The following is a 20933-nucleotide window of genomic DNA, read 5'->3' as shown; positions in this document are numbered from 1 at the left end:
TCTAGTCATTGGTCCCAATTTAATATTTTAGTATGTATACATCTCTTACAAAACAGCTTCTAATGGATGCAGGTGTATGAATTTATTGATGGAGTCCCGAAACTTTTTTTCTCAGATCCTATTAAAAAATAGATAGTTACTTAAGGGAGAAAACTATTGTGAGAAAGAGCTCAAACAGCTTGGTGGTGTCTGGGCTAATTCCTTTCAAGGCAAAGAGCCAGCATGAGACGCATCAGACCACATTAGACTCGATTAAAATACTGGGATCAAGAGTGGAACAGTTCGCTCATCTGTAATTTCACTGTTACCCACGAGGCTCTCAACACAGACTGCCAGTTGAATTCTTGTGTGGAACATGGCTCCTGTTCTTGATCACAATATATGCAGTATTCCTGTCTTCTTTTACAGAGGCTGCTATTTCAGAAAGCTTTCAACTCTCAGCAGTTAGTTCATGTCACTGTCATTAACCTGTTTCAACTTCATCACCTTCGTGACTTTAGCAATGAAACGGAACAGCATAGTTACAGCCAAGACGAGCAGCTGTGTTGGACACAGTTGCTGGCCCTTTTCAGTGAGTATTAAATCATTTTGCTTTCTGTTCCATCTTCTTTGCAAAGCATAATCTTAGGCATGTCCATCATCGTTACAAAGCATTAGTGACATGTAAAGAAGTGTCCTGTATGTCTTAGTATTGACTCAAGAGGCCTAGACTCTAAATTTTGTTCTTTATCTGCTGGCATCCTCACATCAACTATATATGTAACAATTTTTAACATGGGGGAAAAATGTCTTTTTTAGATAGAAGTTGTAAGCTACTTAAGTGTTAAGTAGAATATAGCAGAAGGGTCATGAGCTCAGAATGATGTTTTTATTTGGACTGGTAATACAGTTTCAAATATCTTAATGCTTTCTGAATACATTTTTTCTTTAAGTGTCTTTTCTTGGCATCCTGTGCAAGTGTCCTCTCCAGAACAAGTCTCAGGAGGAATCCTACAATGCCTACCCCCTTCCTGCAGTCAAGGTCTCCATGGACTGGCTGAGACTCAGGCCCAGGGTCTTTCAGGAGGCTGTGGTGGATGAAAGACAGTAGTGAGTATCTTAGAATTTCATGTTCGCCTCTGTGCTCTGTTTGATATTCATCGATATGTAGAAACCACCTAAAACACAACATTTGAACAATGGAAGACTGTATTTTCCACCCACTCTTTGGAAATTGAACTGAAGACCTCTTTGTATGCTTTTCATTGGTTTGAATTTTTCATGTGGGGCACAGTCTTAAGGATTTCTGACTCTCTTTGCTGCCCCCCCCCCCCCGGTCCCTGGTTGCCATCCTGGGGAAAAGGCATTCTTCACATTCCAAAATGAAACTGAAATAAAACTAGTTTGTTTCTTACCCACCATAGCATGCCCCAATTTTCTGTTTAGGAATTCAAGGGAAGAGACCTTTGCTTCTTTCCATTGTCTTCTGTTCATAAGCTGTTTGATGTTGCTTTATAGTAACACCCAATTACAGGAACATGTGGTGGTTTTAAACATAGAATATTTTGGTTATCACCATTTCCTCTGTAACCTCTACTCGGGATAATGCTGACAGTTCTTAGGAACTGTTGATTTTAGAGTGACAAATGAAAGCTTTCAGTGTACCTTTGATTATAGGAATTTTTGCAGTAAGGCTTTCCAGGGAATAGGAAGTTTCTCCCGTGTATATTGTGATGGTGGATATAAAGAGAATCTCTGAAATTTCTGCTTTCGGCATCCACACTTCGATCAAGGTCACAACCTAGGAAATATCCCAGCTACATTTAAGACCCTGTGATCCCTCTACTTAATTCTCTTTCCTTCTTCTTATACCTGGCTATCAGCTTATTTTTTAAACTCTGAATAGAGTTTAGCAACGTAGCACAGCACACCACAAGTCCCCTCTTCGTGTCAGCCTGGGTATTGTAAGTCACATATGCGTTTAGATGTTACTTCCTGACACACCGTTTTCATTTCTTGACACAGAGGGCTGCACAGTGTCCTTCCCTGTGCACCTTAGGACCTGGGGCTCGTGCGGGTGTTCCCGCTCCGTGACCGGCCCCTTCCATGCGGTCTGCTTCTGATCAGGGCAGGGGCGCTCACTCACAGGAACGATTTTGTGCAAAACCTTTTTTTCTTCCTTTCCTGTCACTTACCCCTCCCCCTTCCTCCTGTAAGATATATCAAGATTTTTAGACTTATATCCTTGCAGATATTTCATCCTATCTTAAATTATGTTAACAACTTAAAGACTAGTGTCGGGTATTTCTCTAAAACCAGAGATTTTCCTTATATGTTTGATACATTAAAATAATCACTTTATATCTTTTAAATAATGAAAAAATCCCTTTTTCTTTTGTGAAGTTAGAATTTTACCTATATTCAAATAATCTTCGGTTACTGGCTTCTGGACCTTTTCTATCTCTAGAACTTAGTTTTTTCTTGTGAAGTACTGATGGGTTTCTTTTCCTTTGTAGAAAGCAAAGTTATACTTAAGTAACCCAGAATAGGGTAAAGCAGTATATCATTGTCATCTTCTCATGCTCTTTTTCCACAGTCTGTTTTCCTGAGATGTCATATTTGTTGCATAAAGGTGGTGGTGTTCTAGTCTCATACTCTTTTTTTAGGTTATTAACCTTTTTCAACTGTCTCTTATAATTTGTTATATCCTCAAAGGCTCGATGCAGACATTTATTTTTAAATGTTTGCCTCCCTATTTTTCTCTATGTACGCTTTTGTGTTTTTGTTTAAGTATCATATTCCCACATTTAAAAGTGCTAGGAGTCGTCGTTAACTTCCCCATTATTTCCTTGTGATTTTTTTACATCCAGTTTGTGTAACCTGGACATCCTGACCCAGCTCTTTCTAAAATCACTTTTCTCCAACATTGGTTATTACATATTCCAAGAAAAGCTGAATATTACCTTAAGTAGAACATAATTATTGTTAATGTTTTTAAGTAAGTGTTAAAACATTTTTAAATATTTTAGAAACTTTCACAAAAATTGCTTGTGTATTAGGAAACAATTTAGAGGTAAGGGTATTGTAACAATGTGTGAATTATTTTGTAAATCAAGAAAAACGCATATTCATCACTTTGAATAGAGACTGTGATTTGACTGGTACAGCCACACCCTGTCACAGATTAGAACTAACGGGGGTTCCACAACTGATCATGTACGTGAAAGCTCTAAGAAAGCATGCGAGTGCTGTTTCTCTGGTCGGAGCTTTCTCAGTAATTATCGGCTTTCAGTGTTTAAAACTGAAAAATTACTTTCACTAGCTGTTAAATCAGAAGCTTGAAAAACATCTGTAGTAGTATCTATGATGGAAATTTGACCCTTCTGATGTATTTTTTATCTAGACATCTTTGAAAATATGTTTTAGAGCATCATACAGTCTTCAAAATGCTGAAGCAGAGGAAAAAACACATAGTCCCAGTCCGACAGATAACCTTTTCATGGCTTATTAGCATTCTGGTGTCTCTTGTGTAAAAATAAAGTCTGAACTGTCTCATTTGCAGCATTTGGCCCTGGCTGATTTCTCTGCTGAACAGTTTCCACCCCCATGAAGAGGATCTTTCGAGTACTAATGGTAAGGACCAGCTCAGCCTTGCGGTGTTGAGATTGTTCTTCATCACTGGTAGTGGGCTTGAGGCCGAGAAAAACGGGTTTTTCTTCTTATGTGTTTGATGTTAAATTTAATATCTCAGAAGTGACTTTAAACTCTACACTGATGGAATGGGAAGAAGTAGAGGTGATGTGCTTCCAGCTCTTCCAGAAGCTTCTTCTGTTCAGTTGCATCTGAATAGGAGTCCAGAGAGTACAGCACCTTCAAGTTCTTTCCATCCTCCTCATTCTTACTATTTAACATTTTAGAAAACTAATATGAACAGCACCACCCTGTCAAAGTAATATTTGCATATCATAAAACATTTGGGACCTACAGATATAAAGAACACAAGTCACATAGTTCTCCCGTATATTCACGTGATAGTAAGTTTTCTATGGGCCTTTTTTTGTCTGTAGGAGAGTACGTGTTTGGTATCAAATTCAGCTTTGTACTTTTTAAATTTAACATATTGTTAGCATTTTCCTTTGTCATAGAAACATTTTGAAACATGATTTTTACTGGCTGTATCCTAATCCATGGTATGGAGATGGCATGATTTATTTAATCGCTCTCCATTTGCTTTAAAAATTTCTCCATTGTAATTATACTCTGAACCATCTAGTTGACACCTTTCTGATTACTTTTCTTCCGTGAGCTACTGAGCTCCTCAAGCTTGAGATTTGCAAGCAAATTATCCCGGCCCTGGTTAAAATGCAGTTTATGATTCAGTAGGTTTGGGATAGTGCCCAAGAGTCTAATCTCTTTCAAGCTTCCGGGTGGTGTCAGTCTTTTTATTCAGCACTTTGGGGTTACTGAGTCTGAGGCTATGCACCTCTAAGGCTGCTGAGAGGAAGCCCTCATACCCTCCTCCAGAGCGCTGGGAGCTAGCTGAGCGCTAGCAGCGCCTAGGGTCCGGAGGCAACAAGCAGGACTTTGGCAGGCCAGTCATTTCATCAGGATTATTACTATAAAGACGAGCAGGGAACTGTGAGCATCATGTAGTTCTGTGTAGAAAACATGCCTTCCCCCCGCCCCCACCTTAGCAAGCAGCATTCTGCTGAACAAAGTCTTTTAATTAAAATGTTTACAATTGTTACTTTCTGCCCTTCTCTAGCAACACCACTTCCAGAGGAGTTTGAGTTACAAGGGTTCCTGGCTTTGAGACCTTCTTTCAGGTGGGTGGCAGCAGGAGCAGGCGGAGTTCATTGCCGGCGCTTGCCGTGCTGAAGCTGAAGGAGCCAGGCTCGGGTGTGGGAGCACCTTTGATCTTTCTCAGCTTTGTCTTCGTTTACTTTTCATAACGTGAACTGATAGTGAAAGTTGATGTAAAATGGATTTGTATATGCCGTGCCTTTAATTCCTATGTAATACCAATACTAAGTGCTTTAAAAATATGGAGGAAAGGAAGATTGTTTCTTCCAAGTGATATTTATTTGTGTGCTTTTCTTGAATTAGAGGGAAGTCTCAAAAATGGTAACCAGATGCAAGCAAAAGGATATTGCTTGACATATTTTATATTAATATAAGAATAAAGCAATCTGTTCTTCCAGTCATTCTTTGTCTCTGTTATTCCTCTTTCAGGGGAATAACTTCATACTCCTTTACAAGTCTAACCCTTTCATCTGAGTCCTTGATCTCATTCCTTTCTACCCCTCCCCCCAAAACTTTGCTCTATCTGTCCATTTCTCTCTGCATTGTATTTTCAGTATCTTAATTTTGTTTTAACACCAGTTTGGCCTAGTAACAGTTAAGTATGCCATATTCTTTCTAAATAGTAAAACTCATAACCTCATTATTTTCACCGTATTTAATTTTTTTTAAAGATTTTTTGTTTTTCGTTTTTTTAAGAGAGAGGGGAAGGGAGGGAGAAAGGGGGAGAAACATCAATGTGTGGTTGCCTCTCACACCCCCTACTGGGGACCTGGCCTGCAGCCCAGTCTGTGCCCTGACTGGGAACTGAATGGTGACCCTTTGGTTCACAGGCCGGCACTCCGTCCACTGAGCCACACCAGCCAGGACCACCTTATTTAATTTTCTTTAGCACTAAGTTTGCTGGTCACTTTCCTTCATGAAACCTTCTTTAGCTCCGCAGCATCACTCTTCTTCTACCCTGAAGACTCAGCCTCTTGCATGCTTTCTTTTGTATTACGCGCTTCCGGATATCGCTGATCTCCGGTGCTCTTCCCCGGCCACTCCCCTCCCGCTTTCTGTGTTCTTTATGGTGATCAGATCTGCCCCTTATGTCTTGAGCTTTCATCTCTTGGATACCAAGTCCACAATTTTCAGTTCTGACTTCATTTAGAGTTTGGACTCATATTTCAGACAATCTGATCTCCCTTAGGCATTTTAAACTTTGACGTGGCCAAAATGAGCTAATATTTTCCTATTTGGTCAGCAAAATACGATCTTTCAATATTTTTATCTGTGCCAGTATTCACCTACATGAACAAGCTAGAAATCAGAAAAATTCTTATTTCCATTAACCTTTTCACCAAGTCTTTGTAATTCTTTGTCCAAAGTTCCTATTAAATACAACTTCTCTCATTTACTTCCTCATAGTTCTGGCTTTTATCACCGTTTACCTGGAGTAAAAAAGCTTCCTAATCAACTTCTCTACTTCGAATCCCTCTCTTTCTGTAGTTTATATCTACCCTGTGTCCACATTATATTTCTAAGTAGAGCGCTGGTGGTGCCCCATTACTAACGTAGAAACACTTGTCCCACTGGCTTGCTGTCCAAATGCTTCGATTTTCAGTGTATTTTCTGTCGCCATGCAGTGCTTAGTTTTTCAGCCATGTTTTCCAGTTCCACCCTCCTCCCCACCAGCGCTTGCCTGTGTGTGCTGTACATTCACTTTGTTGTCTTCTGGAATAGCTCTGTGTTTTTATTCCTCCAGAACGTTTTTTCATGCTATGCCTAGAACATCCCATTTTCCTCTTTCCCTTAAAAACCTAGAAGTACTCACCCGTAACTGGCCAACCTCCAGCTCAGGTATCATCTACTCTGGAAACCTTCTCAGAGCTTATCAGAAGGAACTAACCCTCCTCTTTTTACTGTCCTCTCTTATTCTTTACATAGAGATTGCTTCATTGGATTTCTTTTAAAATCTTTGGGAATATAAATTCAGACAAATGTAGTCAATTACATCAAGTAGTTAACCTGTATGGAAAAACCTGAAGCCATTCAGATTTTTTCAGTCAATTCGGTGAACTTGGTTGCCTGGAAAATATCTTTAAGCATTTTAGCTTTTTGTAACTTGTTTATATCAATTTTAGGAACTTGGATTTTTCCAAAGGCCACCAGGGTATTACTGGAGACAAAGAGGGTCAGCAACGACAAATACGGCAGCAGCGTTTGATCTCTATAGGCAAATGGATCGCCGACAATCAGCCGAGGTATTCCTCATTGGATACACATAAACACCCACCAGTGTTTTAGTCTTTGGTATAATGCTATTGATTATAAACTCTTAAGACAAAATGTTGGTAACATATAATACGACCATTATACTCTTAAATCTCTCTTCTCCCAATTACACTGTCTCTGTTGTAGAGGAACTGGCCTTGCTCCCTTGTTTACCATGAGCTTCTGCTCTAATTTATAAACATGTTTGTGAATCTAAGTTGTATGTTCACAGTCACGGTGCTCTGTATTGCCAGGGGGCAGTGGTCAGCCTCAGTCAGGACAGCCCAGGATGGTCCCCTTGGCTAATGTCGTACGGAGCACGGAGGGTAGCCAGTGTAGCGGAGGGGCACAGGTGATAGAGTCGCATAGACTGGAATTCAGGTTCTGGTTCTGCCGCTTCCCCAGGTCTGGGTTGTTGGGTTCCCCCCGTTGGTCATAACCTTTCCAAAGTCAGTCACTGTTTCATAGCCGTTTTCGTACTGAGGTTCCTGTCACACTGAGCGCACATGAGTGGTTGCACGTTTGAATGAACTCAACCACCTCTCAGCTCAGTTTTCACATCTGTAAAATTGGAGTTGTAGAGAGCTACGTCAGGGCCCCATGTAGTGCCTGTGCTTAGAACATGCTCCGTGATTGCAGCTGTACTTGCTGGGAAGCATTAAGAGGGCATGGAAATGTGTTGTGATGCTGAGGATGATATGGAGAATCTGAGTTTCTACTTAACTACTTTTTATGTTACCTGAATCCACATTATTATATTCTAAGTTTTTAGGGCTGGGAACATTTGACTGTTGGATCCATACGTGATTCAGTTGTTACTGTTTTTTAGGTTTATGTTTTTCATATATGGATTTATTTTTACTTTTTTAGGCTGATTCAGTGTGAAAATGAGGTAGGGAAATTATTGTTTATCACAGAAATCCCAGAGTTAATACTGGAAGACCCCAGTGAAGCCAAAGAGAACCTCAATCTACAAGAAACACCCATGATAGAGTCGCTGGCTACGGATGGGAACCCAGGACTGAAATCGGTGCTGTCTACGGGCCGAAATCTAAGCAACAACTGTGACACCGGAGAGAAGCCCGTGGTCACCTTCAAAGAGAACCTTAAGCCACGAGAAGTGAACAGAGACCAAGGAAGAAGTTTTGCTCCCAAAGAGGTGAGAAGGGACTGTAGCAAAGGAATAACTGTAACTAAGAATGATGGAAAGAAGGACTCCAACAAGAGGAAAACAGAGCCCAAGAAATGCACCTTAGAAAAGTTACAGGAAACAGGAAAGCAGAATGTGGCAGTGCAGGTAAGCTGTGTGCGAACTATAAAGGAGGTAGAGGAAGGCTCACACAAAAGGCAAGATTTTTCATTTTGTTCCTGGAGCCTTGAGAATTGCCTGTCCTGGAAGCCCGAATGCATTCCTCAGTGCTGCGTAGTCAGGCCCTGTAACGAGCCGTGGTAGTAGATGGTTACTTCGTCGACCTTTGGCCTTTGTCATGTGAGTGAAAGAGTCTTAACCTGTTTGGCGTGTTTATCAGTTCTGTTCAGTTTAAGCGGTTTGAAATGTCCAGCTGCAGAGCTGTCAGATCTGCAAAGACTTGCATGTTTGGAGGAAGATTCTACTGCCTTTTGTTAAACTTGTAATGAGAAATTGGGGGTCTTTGATAGCTCCAATAGAACGAAGAGTGTATTGAGTTTCTTTTTTTTTAGACTCACTGTGCAAGATAAAATATATTCTTGGGAAAAGATGAGGCTCCCTTCCTTGACACTTAGAGCTCCCCCGGCCGGCAGCAGTATTAACACTCCAGTGTTGCCCTGGCTCAAGGGAAGTCGTAGAGCCAGAACCCAAGCAAGAACATGGCTCAGTTATCTGCAGCCTCTTTTTTTACACCTTTCCAAAGAGATACAGATGATTTTATATAAAAGGAAAGAGGTCTTTACTCTCTACTGGTTTGATTAATACTGTTAACGATTGAGTAAAAGCCATTTGTTTTGTTAACACGTTTTGGCAAATATATTTGTAGCAGGCATGAGGAACCTGACATTATTAAAGGCAGCTTGCACATAAACTGCCTACAGTGTTTTCTCTTGCAAGATTTTTGGGGAGAGGGAAAGGGAAAAGTAAGAACAGTTTCAGATTAATAGTAGGGGGAGAAACGGAGAGAAAAACATGGTAGAAATTAAGAAAAGGCAGGGAGAGAGGGGGGTGCCGGGGAGAACCTAAATGAACTGTAAGGTGGAGGGACCAGAGTGCTTTAGGGATAAAGGGCCCAGCATTTCCTGCCTGCTCTTCCTCCGTTCTCTGTAACTGCTGCCCAGCAAGGTCCAGACTGAAAAGAACATCTCCTTCTTGTCTCTCACCCTCTTTGGTCTGCCTATCAATGATTCAATCTAGAGAGCCTGATAGCAGTCAGTGTATCACCACCCTCTGCGCCTCATCCAGAGTTCCCTGTGGGTGGCGGCTGCTTCCCCTCATTTTACCCGTCTTGAGCAGTGCACGTGACATCCACTTCTCTGTGGCTCCATGCGTGGGATCTCGGGGCCTGTTCTTTAGGAAGTGTCCTTATTTACTCTGAAGGGGGGTACGGTTGCAGGGTGGAGGGTGGGTGCCTGACGGGTACCCTTAAGGCTGCCCAGATGAAATAAGCTGAAGGCCAGAGTGGGTCATTAGTAATTCATAATTTGTGTACATTATTTAAAGAATTAGGGTATAAAGGGAGCAGGGGCCCATAATAGGCAACCTAAGATCAGAGGCAAGTTTTTTAACCTGTTGGCATTGGGTGTCTCATTTGTAAAACAAATGAGCTTTCAGGTCCTTTCCATATTTAGTATTTTTATGATTTTGTGAGGACAAAATAGTTACACTAGCAAAACTAATAAGCCCATGTGTCTTTTATTGGCAATGAAATTGTCTATTTTGATTTTCCTTTTTTTAATTTAGGTGAATTTAAATATCTTCAAGATACACTTTTTGGGGGACATAGTGGTGGTTTAAATACTTTTCTCAGAGTAGTTTCTTCTTCCTGACACGTTTGAGTTTGAGAATATCATAGTTTTGCTTCTGTTGGTCACAGGTAAAATCCCAGACAGAACTAAGAAAGACTCCAGTGTCTGAAGCCAGGAAAACACCTGTAACTCAAACCCCAAGTCAAGCAAGTAATTCCCAGTTCATCCCCATTCATCACCCTGGAGCCTTCCCTCCACTTCCCAGCAGGCCAGGTAAATATGTTCTATATGTTTTATAATTTCTTCTCTTCAGTCCTTCTGTGTACGAATTTCTATTTATTCACTGAGTAATTTATACTCTGTTGGAGTGACATGTTTTCCCTAATGCTCATGAAATTATTTTTGAGCCATTTCTCTTGTAGTTTATATACAAGTGCGTGTTTGTTATCATGAAGGAATTCCTATCACTAAACATGATGTTCAGAACACTACTGCTACTTAGGTGGATAGAAGTAGCAGCCAATCATCTCTATTTAATTATTGAAATGAAATTTAACATTTTCACTTGATCAGTCTTACTTGATGGTTAATCCATGCCTTTTGTAACTTAGGAGAAAACCTCTTCCCCGCCCGAATGACTTAGTTTTGCCTTTGTTTTTGCTAAGTTTCTTTGGAACTAAAGCTGTATTCTTTTATTTTAAAGGGTTCCCGCCCCCGACATACGTTATCCCCCCTCCTGTGGCATTTTCTATGGGCTCAGGTTACACCTTCCCAGCTGGTGTTTCTGTCCCAGGAACCTTTCTTCAGCCTACAGCTCACTCTCCAGCAGGAAACCAGGTGCAAGCTGGGAAACAGTCCCACATTCCTTACAGCCAGCAACGGCCCTCTGGACCAGGGCCAATGAACCAGGGACCTCAACAACCACAGCCACCTTCCCAGCAACCCCTTACATCTCTACCAGCTCAGCCAACAGCACAGTCTGCAAGCCAGTTGCAGGTTCAAGCTCTAGCTCAGCAACAACAATCCCCTACGAAAGCTGCGCCAGCTTTGGGGAAAAGCCCTCCTCACCACTCTGGGTTCCAGCAGGTGGGTGCCGCTGCGTGCGCTGTCGGCTGAGCTAAGGCAGGGAGGGCTGCGGTCAGTCAGAGTTCCGGTCATTAAAGGCACCAGTTACGCTTTCGGAGACTGTACCTCTTAGACTTGTGATGCTGATGAGCATATAAAAGTATTCTCTTTGCTGTTGAGGAAAGTTCCAGTGTTTTCCTTTATACTTTTGTAAAGGACAGTAGATCTTAACTACTGTTCTTTGCTGCTACTGCTTGTCAGTTTTACTGGAAAGTATTTCTATAACCGTTCATTGTCTGTGTGAAGATAAACTATAGGAGGAAAGTAGAATCATAATCTTGATGAGGTATTGTGAAAGATGTGACACCAATTTTAAATATTGTCATTCCCACAGCACTTGAAACTGGAGAGAGAGAGAGAGAGAGAGAGAGAGACAAACACACACACACACTCACTCACTTACTCACTTACTCATTAAACCTCTTAAGTAATTGAACTGAAGAGAGAACATGAGTTCAGTGTCCATAATCTGTACCCAGAAGGCTCTGTGTTGTGGAAAAACCTAAAGGGCGAAGGAAACCGCTGCATTGCCTAGAGGTCGCTTGGTGTCAAACCCTCAAGTTCATCCTGTGATTCCTGAGCACTGAGTGTCAGTCATGTCGCATGTTTCCTCCTCCTGATGACAGGCATCTCTTTTTTTAGTATCAACAAGCAGATGCCTCCAAACAGCTGTGGAATCCCCCTCAGGTTCAAGGCCCATTAGGGAAAATCATGCCTGTGAAACAGCCCTACTACCTTCAGACCCAAGACCCCATAAAACTGTTTGAGCCGTCCTTGCAACCTCCTGTAATGCAGCAGCAGCCTCTCGAGAAAAAAATGAAGCCTTTTCCCATGGAGCCATATAACCACAATCCCTCAGAAGTCAAAGTCCCAGAATTCTACTGGGACTCTTCCTACAGCGTGGCTGACAACAGAGCTGTGATGACCCAGCAAGCAAGTATGGACCGCAGGGGCAAGCGGTCACCAGGTGTCTTCCGTCCAGAGCAGGACCCTGTGCCCAGGATGCCATTTGAGGTGTGTATATCCTTTCCTGTCACCAGGCACTTCAGAGACAGGTCTGGGGCTCCGTGCTTTGAATTTGTAGGTAGCTGTTGATAAAGGTCACTGTGACCCGTTAGCGTTCCAGGATGCTGCTGGGCCATGGGTGCGGCGCATGGTCCCCTCTCCCAGCTGCACCGCGTGTTGGTTCGAGGAGCTGAAGAGTTCTCTTACTGGTGTGAACTCGGATGGTCTGGTAGAGCGGTCCCCGGCAGAGAGCCCTAGCGCGGCATGTTAGAGCATGCTGGGACAGAGCGCCCCTCCCTCGTGCTGGACCAGCTCAGTTTAAAAATAGGTTTGCTGCACATTTAAACCGGTAGCTTTCAGAGAGGAACAAAGTCAGCCGGTTACCTTTGACAGTGGAGTTCCCCTTCCTCCCCCTTCTTAGTCCTAGGGACACAGGTATGTGTGTAACTTGTCTGTCAGCCTGAGATAAGCTAATCACTTTGCTCCGTTGCATTGTTTTACTCACTGGCCAATTTACCTCTTACGTTCTGCTCTGTGTTTGTCAGTATTTTTGCTGCTTTATATAGTCTTGATCTTTCTTGCCCACTGGCCTGTATCGCTTTGCTTTTGTGTTTCTGAGCCTTTCCCTCTTTGCATAACACTGCCTCCGTATTAATTATTTCCTCCTCCTCCTCTTTAGTTGCCTAACCCCCTAACCATGCTACTACTCCTTTGTGCTTGTGTGGTCGCTATTGCATCTCACTGTGATCCTTTCTGTCACTAGGACCCCAAGGGCTCCCCTCTGCTTCCTCCGGACCTGTTAAAGAGTCTGGCTGCCTTGGAGGAAGAGGAAGAGCTGATTTTTTCTAACCCTCCTGATCTTTACCCAGCTCTGCTGGGGCCTCTCGCCTCTCTTCCTGGAAGAAGCCTCTTTGTATGTATTTGACATAATTCTTGCTCTAACTCCAGCTGCTTTTCTGAGATTTGGGAATAGGTGACTTCTTCTTTTGGGGGGCTTTTCTTTTTCACAGAAATGTAAAAGTTTCTTGCCGATGGCCTGAGCTAACCTTCAGTGGTAGCTGTTTATGTTTTATGCTTTATTAAGAATGCGGCAGGAACGTTTCCAGCTGCCTAGCTCCCTGAGGTCGTCAGCCCCGGCTCTGTTACGGCAGCAGCTCCCGCGGGGCCGCTCACACACAGGGCATGATGCTGGCCAAGGAGCTTGCTTTACAAGTGGCACTTCCATCAGGACCTGGGAATTTCAAGTGTCACTTAATCTTGTTTAGGAACAGTAACATTTTTTTCTCATATACTCAAAATGGGATATGAAATGTTCTAGATTTTTTTTTAATCCTTACTCAAGGGTATGTTTATTGATATATTTTAGAGAGAGAGAAATCAGTATAACAAAGAAACATCAATCAGTTGCCTCCCGTACGCGCCCCAGCCAGGGATCAGACCCTGACCTAGGTATGTGCCCTGACAGGGTTCGAGCCCGCAGCCTTTTGGTGCAGGGGACAGTGCTCCAACCAGCTGAGCCACCCAGCCAGGCCTGTTGTAGATCTTTTACTGATGTTTTTGAATGCTATGTGGCTCTTTTCTGTTTGATTAACTAAGAGCCATGCTCAGAACCAGACTTTTATAAACAGAATGACTAATAAGGAAGAGGATCCTATTTACAGATGTTAGAGTGCCACAGATGATTGACCACAGAGATAAATAGCTAGGATGAAATAAAATAAGGTGTAAGAATTGATTAGTTCTCTCCCCTAGAACCTAGCCTTCATTTCAAAGGGCACCGCCGTGTACGTGTGTCAGGGTTTATATTTATTAAGGTGGGGAAGTAAAAGAAAAATGTACGCTGTGCAGAGTTTTCCGTCCCTTTGCTTCATCTTAATAAAACATAAAACAGTTTGAGTTTTACTTTCTTGCTATTTACTCCCCACAAACATGGAGCAAGAAAGCATAAGATTAAAATGCAATGACTTAATATAGGAGAAATAAAAGCTTAATGGCACTCATGACAGAAGCTGCCATCCCTGACACTTGAAGTTCCCTTGAGAATGTCCCTGGGTGGCCGACCACAGACTGCTCTCCTCCACCCCAAGTGAGCAGGAATGAAACCCCCTAAAAACCAGCGGTGGCAGCCCGACAGTGCCCAGGGGCATGGACAGCCCAGCTGCAGCGCAGCGGCCTCTGAGCGCTTGCCGTCCTTGCCGGAGGGCCGGGGGCTGGGGGTGTCCGTCCACACGCTTCCTGATCCCTGGTTCCTGTTGCGCTTGCTCCTTCCATAGGACATAAAGCTCATGGAACAGTTGGGGAAAGACGTTTTAGTGTTTTTGTCTTATGTTTTTAAAACATCTGGACTATAACTCTTTCTGTTTTTAACACTGCTAATGGTATAATGTGTGTGAAAGTGACTTGCATGTAGTAGGTGTTTTATTAAAAGCATTGTTGACCAACTGTTCGAAGACAGTGAGCATCACTGATTCAGGATTTTTTTCCCTAATAACTTTCTTAGAGCTAATAAGCAGAAGCTTGACTTTAGCAACTATTTTAATACAGAGTGGGGCAAAGGTAGGTATATAATTTTTCATATGGAAGTAATAAAATAATTAACAAACAGTCCAAAAATAAACTGTGTTTCACATAGCAGGTTCGAAAGTGTAAACCTGCTTTTGTCACCCCCGTATAAACCACAAGTACAGCTGGTTAGGGACCATGTTCATAAAAACAGTTGTCATGTGGATTTGAAAGGCTTTTCTTAAGTCATTAATGTAAACATTTTAAAAACTTGGGGAGAAAACAGTGCCTGATCAGCTCAGGCTCTTGTTTTGAGAGTCCCCCAAGGCCTGTCCCTGCCAGGATCGCTGTACTCGGTCAGAGGCCCTGCTGCAGCGACTGGTACTGAGCTGGGGCCACGGTCTTAACCAGATGTGCATTCGTTTCTGTCTGTAAGCCTTGTGTTGCCCACGATGGGTGAGTACAGGCAGGCACGCGTAGATTGGGGTCTTTAACCTTGGGCTGTATAGTGTCTTAAAATTCATATTAAGGAAATGGAAGGCATAATTTAACTACCTTTTTTTTCGGGACTGTGAAGAAATCCTTACTGGAGAAGCCCTCCGAGCTCATGTCACATTCATCCTCCTTCCTGTCCCTCACCGGATTCTCCCTCAATCAGGTGGGTAGACCGTGAAGAACCCCGCTTTGCACTGTCATTGGAGGCTCGTGTTTCCTGTTCCACTCTTGCTCAGTATGTTTTCCTCCTTCATATATTGGCATCTTCTGGATGTTGGATTTTGTCCCCTCTCCCTTTGATTGGGGTATACTAAAGATTTGTCTGTTACAAGTTTGAGCCCTTTAACTTTTCATTAATATTGAAGTTCTTAGGGCTCTGTTAGTCAAAGAAATTATTCATACTTTTTAATGCGGGTGATTTACACAGATGGAGCAAAATAAAGGGTGAAGGAAAGCAAAGGGAAATGAACAGAAGAGGAAAACTGAAAGAAAGAAAAGCCTTCAAAACTTTGTCTTGTTAAGAAAAACATCTGTGAACCTGGTTATGGCATTTTCCTGTCTCACTTGCCTTGGAGTGAGTATAACCTGGGTGTCATTGTCTTTCAGGAGAGATACCCAAATAACAGTGTGTTCAATGAGGTGTATGGGAAAAACCTGACAACCAGCTCGAAAGCAGAACTTAACCCCGCAATGGCTCCGCAGGAAACATCCCTGTACTCCCTGTTTGAAGGGACTCCGTGGTCTCCATCACTCCCTGCCAGTTCAGGTACAGACTGGCCTTCAAATTACAGTCCTTGCATTACTGGTAAACTAAAATGGATTGAGTTTGTATGATTTTGTAATTATAAATATATCAAGTTAATTTTTTAAAATAACTTCTGGAGGAAAAAAAAAAAAAAGCCCAGTGAGCTGATTTACATAACAGATGCCACCAAAAAAGCCTTTTCACATCCTCAGTAACCAGCAGAGTTGTAAGGGTTCTATCTAAGTCTGTCAGCTGTTTTATAGTTTTGTTTGTAGATACTCATTCTTTGCAGGGAAAACTGAAGTCTTTAAAGTAGAGATTTTTTTTAAATTCCTATTTTATAAGTGGAGTCTGATTTAATAGCCATTGTTAAGGTTAGGCCATTCTCTTGGGTTGGCCAAAAAGTCTTTTTTGGTTTTTTTTCCATAAGATGGTTCTTAACTTCATTTGAAACAGTTTTGTTAGATTGTATTGTGACAGCTGTCATATTAGCTTGCATTTAAAAAAAAGACTTGTCAAAGTCGGTAAATTTTTGTGTAGCCATTTTAACATTGAAGGTGGAAGAAAATATGCAACATTTTCAGCATTTTACGCTTTATTATTTCAAGAAAGGTAAAAATGCAACTGAAACGCACAGAAAGATTTGTGCCGAGTATGGAGAAGGTGCTATGACTGCGTGAATGTTTCAAAAGTGGTTGCGAAGTTTCGTGCTGGAAATTTCTCTCTGGATGATTGATGCTCCACAGTCAGGTAGACCAGTTAAAGTTGATAGCAATCAAATCAAGACATTAATCGAGAATAGTCAGCATCATACCATGCAGGAGATAGCTGATGTACTCACAGTATCCAAATCAATAAAGTTATTGGTGAAAATGGAAAAACATGTCTTTTCTTTTATGGAAAAAGCCATGCAGACTTTTTGGCCAACCCAGTATTTTTTATATAGAATACCAGCAGAACTTCATCTGAAACAGGCATGCCACGTTCGCGCGTGCGCTGGGCTGAATTGGCTGCTGCTTTGTTTTGTTCTGCTCTAGGGCAAGGAGTGTTCCTAGATAAATTCAGTGAAACAGATTGGTGCATCTAGCAGAGTCCTTTCTGGGGCCCTTATTTTGCCTTTCCTCCAAAGTCCTGTGGTTATTTTTAGTAGAATTTAAATAATCAGATCGACAGGAAACTAGGTTTTAGTATGTTTGTGAAACAGCGTGTCTATTTCTTGTTCTCTTTTGCTATTATTTAATAGATCATTCGACACCAGCCAGCCAGTCTCCTCATTCCTCTAACCCAAGCAGCCTCCCAAGCTCCCCGCCGACACACAACCATAATTCTGTTCCGTTCTCTAATTTTGGGCCCATTGGGACTCCAGACAACAGGGAGAGGAGAGCTGCAGATCGGTGGAAAACAGATAAGCCAGGTGAGGCCCAGACTTCACAGGAGAGAGGTAACTTACTCTCTCTTTCCCTGGCTTTTGGCACCTGGCAAAATATCTTGAATTCTTCTCTCTCTTCATCCCTTAGCCATGGGCGGGTTTGGCATTGATTACCTCTCAGCGACGTCGTCAGCTGAGAGCAGCTGGCACCAGACCAGCACTCCGAGTGGCGCCTGGACAGGCCACGGCCCCTCCATGGAGGACTCCTCTGCTGTCCTCATGGAAAGCCTGAAGGTGAGTGCGCTTCGGAGCGAGGGCCGCGAGCCTCGGCTTTCTTTCACCCAAGGAGCTAGGTTCGTCCCTAAGGCCCTTAGAATGGATCGCTTGATGATAGCACATGTCTAGCAAAGTTCTAGAAATGTGGCCTGCCTTGTAAGAATTTTGAATGGGATCTTTGTTTCTTATTTGTGAATTTATTAATGATGAAGCATTATCTTGAGGTGGACAGAGACACAAAGGTCCTACCGAGTTGCATTCTGAAGTTAAGAAAATTTTGGTTCCTCTTGGAATGTTTGATTTAAGCCTCTTCTGAGCAAGTGACAGAATGGTATCTAATAGTAAAAGTCCTCTGGTCCTACACAGAGCTGAGTTTTAGTAAAAAGACTTCACATAAAACGTAGTTTTTAGTTTTTCTGGTCTAAATATTAATGGGATCTAACTAGTCTTGAAGGTTGAAGGCAGTCTCTCAGTGCCCTTTTCTAGTAGGTGGATTTTTTTTAGGGGGTGGAGGTCGTGGGACGTTGTGCCTTTATATCTGGCTGGGGTTGAAAACCAAATCCTTCCAGGCAGCCGGGCACTCGACCTCTGCTGACAAGCTCTGGGCTGTTTTTCAGTCTATCTGGTCCAGTTCCATGATGCACCCTGGACCTTCCGCTCTGGAGCAGCTGTTAATGCAACAGAAGCAGAAACAGCAGCGGGGACAAGGCACCATGAACCCTCCACACTGAGGCCGAAGTGGCGACCCTGGGAATGAAGGCTCCATAAACCATGGCATGTTGGGCATGCAGGACTGGCCCACACAGTCCCCTGCAGGTGGCAGCCCTCTTTTCTGCTCCTTGCTGTCGAGAGGGTGTAAGTGTCCCACCAGCCCGCTGAGTGTGCACGAAATGTCCGCAGTGCAACAAAACGAAACGCCGTCAGGAACTCTCCGCCCCCCCGCCCCGGGGCCTTCCAGAGGGAGAGGAACTGCTGTTCGTCTGCTCGGTTACCTGATAGCACCGCCTCTCCCCTTCTCCGTCGTGCATGTCCCCAGCCACGTGGGCAGTGAAAGCTGAGAAGGGAAGGCAGGTGGGAGAAGCCAATGGGAACTTCTCAGTCCTTTTCTCCTCTTTGGGGAATAAAATAGGAATCCATTAATGATTGCTTTGCTGACTGAGAATGTAGTTGAAATTACTCCTAAACATCTTTTATTGTTGTTATTTCTCTCAGTAGTAAAAAGTCACACTGAATTCTTCCATACACAGATGTGCTTCTTCTAGTCAGTGTGTAGCAAGGAGAGCCCCGGTCACCGCTCCTGTGCAAGGCTGGTGGTGACAGGATGGGGAAGCAGGCCTCTTCGGCCAGTGGAAGTGTCCACAAGGGCGAGTCCAAGGCCTCACCTTCCACTCCGAGGCTCCGGGAGGCCCTCCTCTGGCCTGGAGACTTCAGCAGGAAATGCCCTTCCCTCTGCAGGTGCTCGAGCCCCAGCCGAGGATGCAGCGCAGGTGGTGGTGCTGGGCCAGGCCCGCAGGTGGCCGCCGTGGGGTTTTAAATGAACGTCCTGGGTTCCTGTACATTTTGCGTTAGCAGAGCAAGCAGCGTCACAGAAGGCAGGCTAGTCCATTCAGGGCCTGACATTTAATAGGTAGAAGTTCTCAGTGTGGTTATTTTCTGTTTGGTTGGTTTTTGTGCCCCCGTCCTTCTTCCCACCCCTCCTCCCACCCCTGCTCCGTCCCTTTTCTGCCCTCTGCTATATGCTAGTAATTGGCTCTGTTCCCGATGTGCACCACATCGCACCGAGAAGCAACAGCACGGCTCCAGCAGCGGGGCCCGAAAGGCAGCGTGAGGAGGACGGAAGCAGAGGCGTCCGTGCGGCAACAGGGGGGCGGGCGCGCCCAGCTGCGGGGCCCCAGCCGCCGCTTCCAGAGGGAAACCCAAGGCAGCGTGGACGCGTGTGCGTCATGCACAGAAGAAAACACAACGAGGTCCACTCTGGAAGAGGTGGAAGAAAGGAAAACGAACTCTTATTTGATATTTATTAGGAGGAAAGGACTGAAATTTTTCTTGTATACAAACAGAAGGACAGCATTTCTGTTATTCATTTCCTGGAAAAGTGGTATTTTAAGGGGAAATTATGGAAACAATCTAAATGTCCAATTGCTGTGCTGGTGGTAGGGTTTATTTTTCCGCAGGCCTCGCCTTTGTGTGTGCGTGGGCGTGCACGCGCTCCGGAGGGGGCGGCGTGTCCGAGTGTGCGCGGTTGGGTGGGTGTGGGGGCGGGGAAGTGGCTGCGGGGCGCAGCGCACGGGCAGCCCCTGTCGCCACTGGCGTCTGCGCGGCCCCAGCAGTGGAAGGGGTGCCGTGAGTGCTCACTGCTCTTCAGAGAGAGTGGGGGGAGGCCCGTATGCTGACATCATTGCTCTTTCAGTTGGACATGGCGTTCGGGTTTTTTGTTTGTTTTTTTTTTGTTTTTTGGGGAAGGTCTGAAAGGGTGAACCCCCCCGCCCCCCCCGCCTCGCCCCGCCGCCCCAACCCAGTGGCAATACGGAACCCTCTGTGCTTCTCTCCCGCCCCGTCCCCGTGCCCGCCTTTCTCCGGCCCTGCCCCAGCCCCGTCCTGCTTCCGTGCCCCACTTTGTGTGTTCGAGCCCCACATCCAGGCAGCTGCAACATTCCAGTGTGTGAACTGTCACTGACTCTTGCACCCTAGACCAGTTGACCAGGTTCGCCGCCCCGCTCCCAGGAGCGCCCGCGCCCCCCCCCGCAGCCCTCTTTCTGCATGAGCATTTGGTGTTCGGAATGTTTTCTGACTCGGGGGGCGGGTTCCGCGCCTTACCATCCTCAGTGTGCAGTGACGAGGAGGGAGAGGGGAGTCTTCATCAGAAACTGGTTTTGTGTAGTAAACTTTCTTTTGTGTTTTGTTTCCTGTTTTGTTTTGGGTTTTTCGTTTTGTTTTGGTCTGTCTGTGCAAGACCTGCAGCTGCTGAAATCAGCTTTGCCTTTAATTAAACCATGTTCTCTCCAACCAGACCTGTGTATAGATGGTTTCTTTTCTGCCCTAAAAGAAAATCCAACTTAAAAAGCAAGACTTGAAACTATTCAGAAGTCATCCAGAGGAAAGCAAAGATGGTCCAAAGTCAAATATGCCTCAGGGTTATTTTTGCTTTTAGTAGCGTTTTCCAAACCAACCATACGTTTGCATGGGAAGGGAGGGGAAGAAAACCTAACAAAATTCTTTCATTTAATAAAGAATTGGCTTATGCAAAGGAGTTAACACATCCTCCATTTTTATCCCTGTTTTCTCTGCTGGGCTGTTCAGAGATAGCTTATCCTTTTGGCCTGGAAAGTTCACGGAGTGATGAGCAGGGACAGTAATGATTGCCCTCAGCTTTGTGGTCGCATGTCTTCGAGGTGTGTCCAGGACGTCCGGTGGCGGCCAGCCAGGCCTTCCGCCCGGGTGTTG

At 44.1% G+C, this 20933-nt stretch overlaps 1 protein-coding gene across 4 annotated transcripts in view; it reads left to right on the top strand.

Annotated features, from left to right (window-relative positions):
* The window catches only part of SMG7 (SMG7 nonsense mediated mRNA decay factor), a 65086-nt gene extending 45595 nt beyond the window's left edge, over positions 1 to 19491 (top strand). The window contains exons 9-23 of one of the 4 annotated variants that reach the window (XM_054587676.1): positions 409 to 571; positions 933 to 1089; positions 3542 to 3612; positions 4745 to 4805; positions 6906 to 7025; positions 7906 to 8194; positions 10101 to 10245; positions 10676 to 11058; positions 11740 to 12111; positions 12866 to 13015; positions 15182 to 15262; positions 15706 to 15865; positions 17088 to 17258; positions 17362 to 17507; positions 18107 to 19491. In XM_054587676.1, the coding sequence (XP_054443651.1) occupies positions 409 to 571; positions 933 to 1089; positions 3542 to 3612; positions 4745 to 4805; positions 6906 to 7025; positions 7906 to 8194; positions 10101 to 10245; positions 10676 to 11058; positions 11740 to 12111; positions 12866 to 13015; positions 15182 to 15262; positions 15706 to 15865; positions 17088 to 17258; positions 17362 to 17507; positions 18107 to 18220 (2583 nt within the window). In that variant the 3' untranslated portion in view covers positions 18221 to 19491. Of the gene's footprint in view, positions 1 to 408; positions 572 to 932; positions 1090 to 3541; positions 3613 to 4744; positions 4806 to 6905; positions 7026 to 7905; positions 8333 to 10100; positions 10246 to 10675; positions 11059 to 11739; positions 12112 to 12865; positions 13016 to 15181; positions 15263 to 15705; positions 15866 to 17087; positions 17259 to 17361; positions 17508 to 18106 lie in introns of all 4 variants that reach the window. The other 3 variants (XM_054587675.1, XM_054587678.1, XM_054587677.1) reach the window with 3 other exon arrangements.
* The last annotated feature ends 1442 nt before the right edge of the window (positions 19492 to 20933 follow it).

Source organism: Pteronotus mesoamericanus, unplaced genomic scaffold (assembly GCF_021234165.1).
Source record: "Pteronotus mesoamericanus isolate MK-2021 breed Mesoamerican mustached bat unplaced genomic scaffold, CSHL_Meso_final scaffold_1186, whole genome shotgun sequence".
NCBI classification, from domain to species: Eukaryota; Metazoa; Chordata; class Mammalia; order Chiroptera; family Mormoopidae; genus Pteronotus; species Pteronotus mesoamericanus.
Note: the sequence above shows the minus strand (reverse complement) of the source record. Positions and strands in the feature narration are given on the sequence as shown.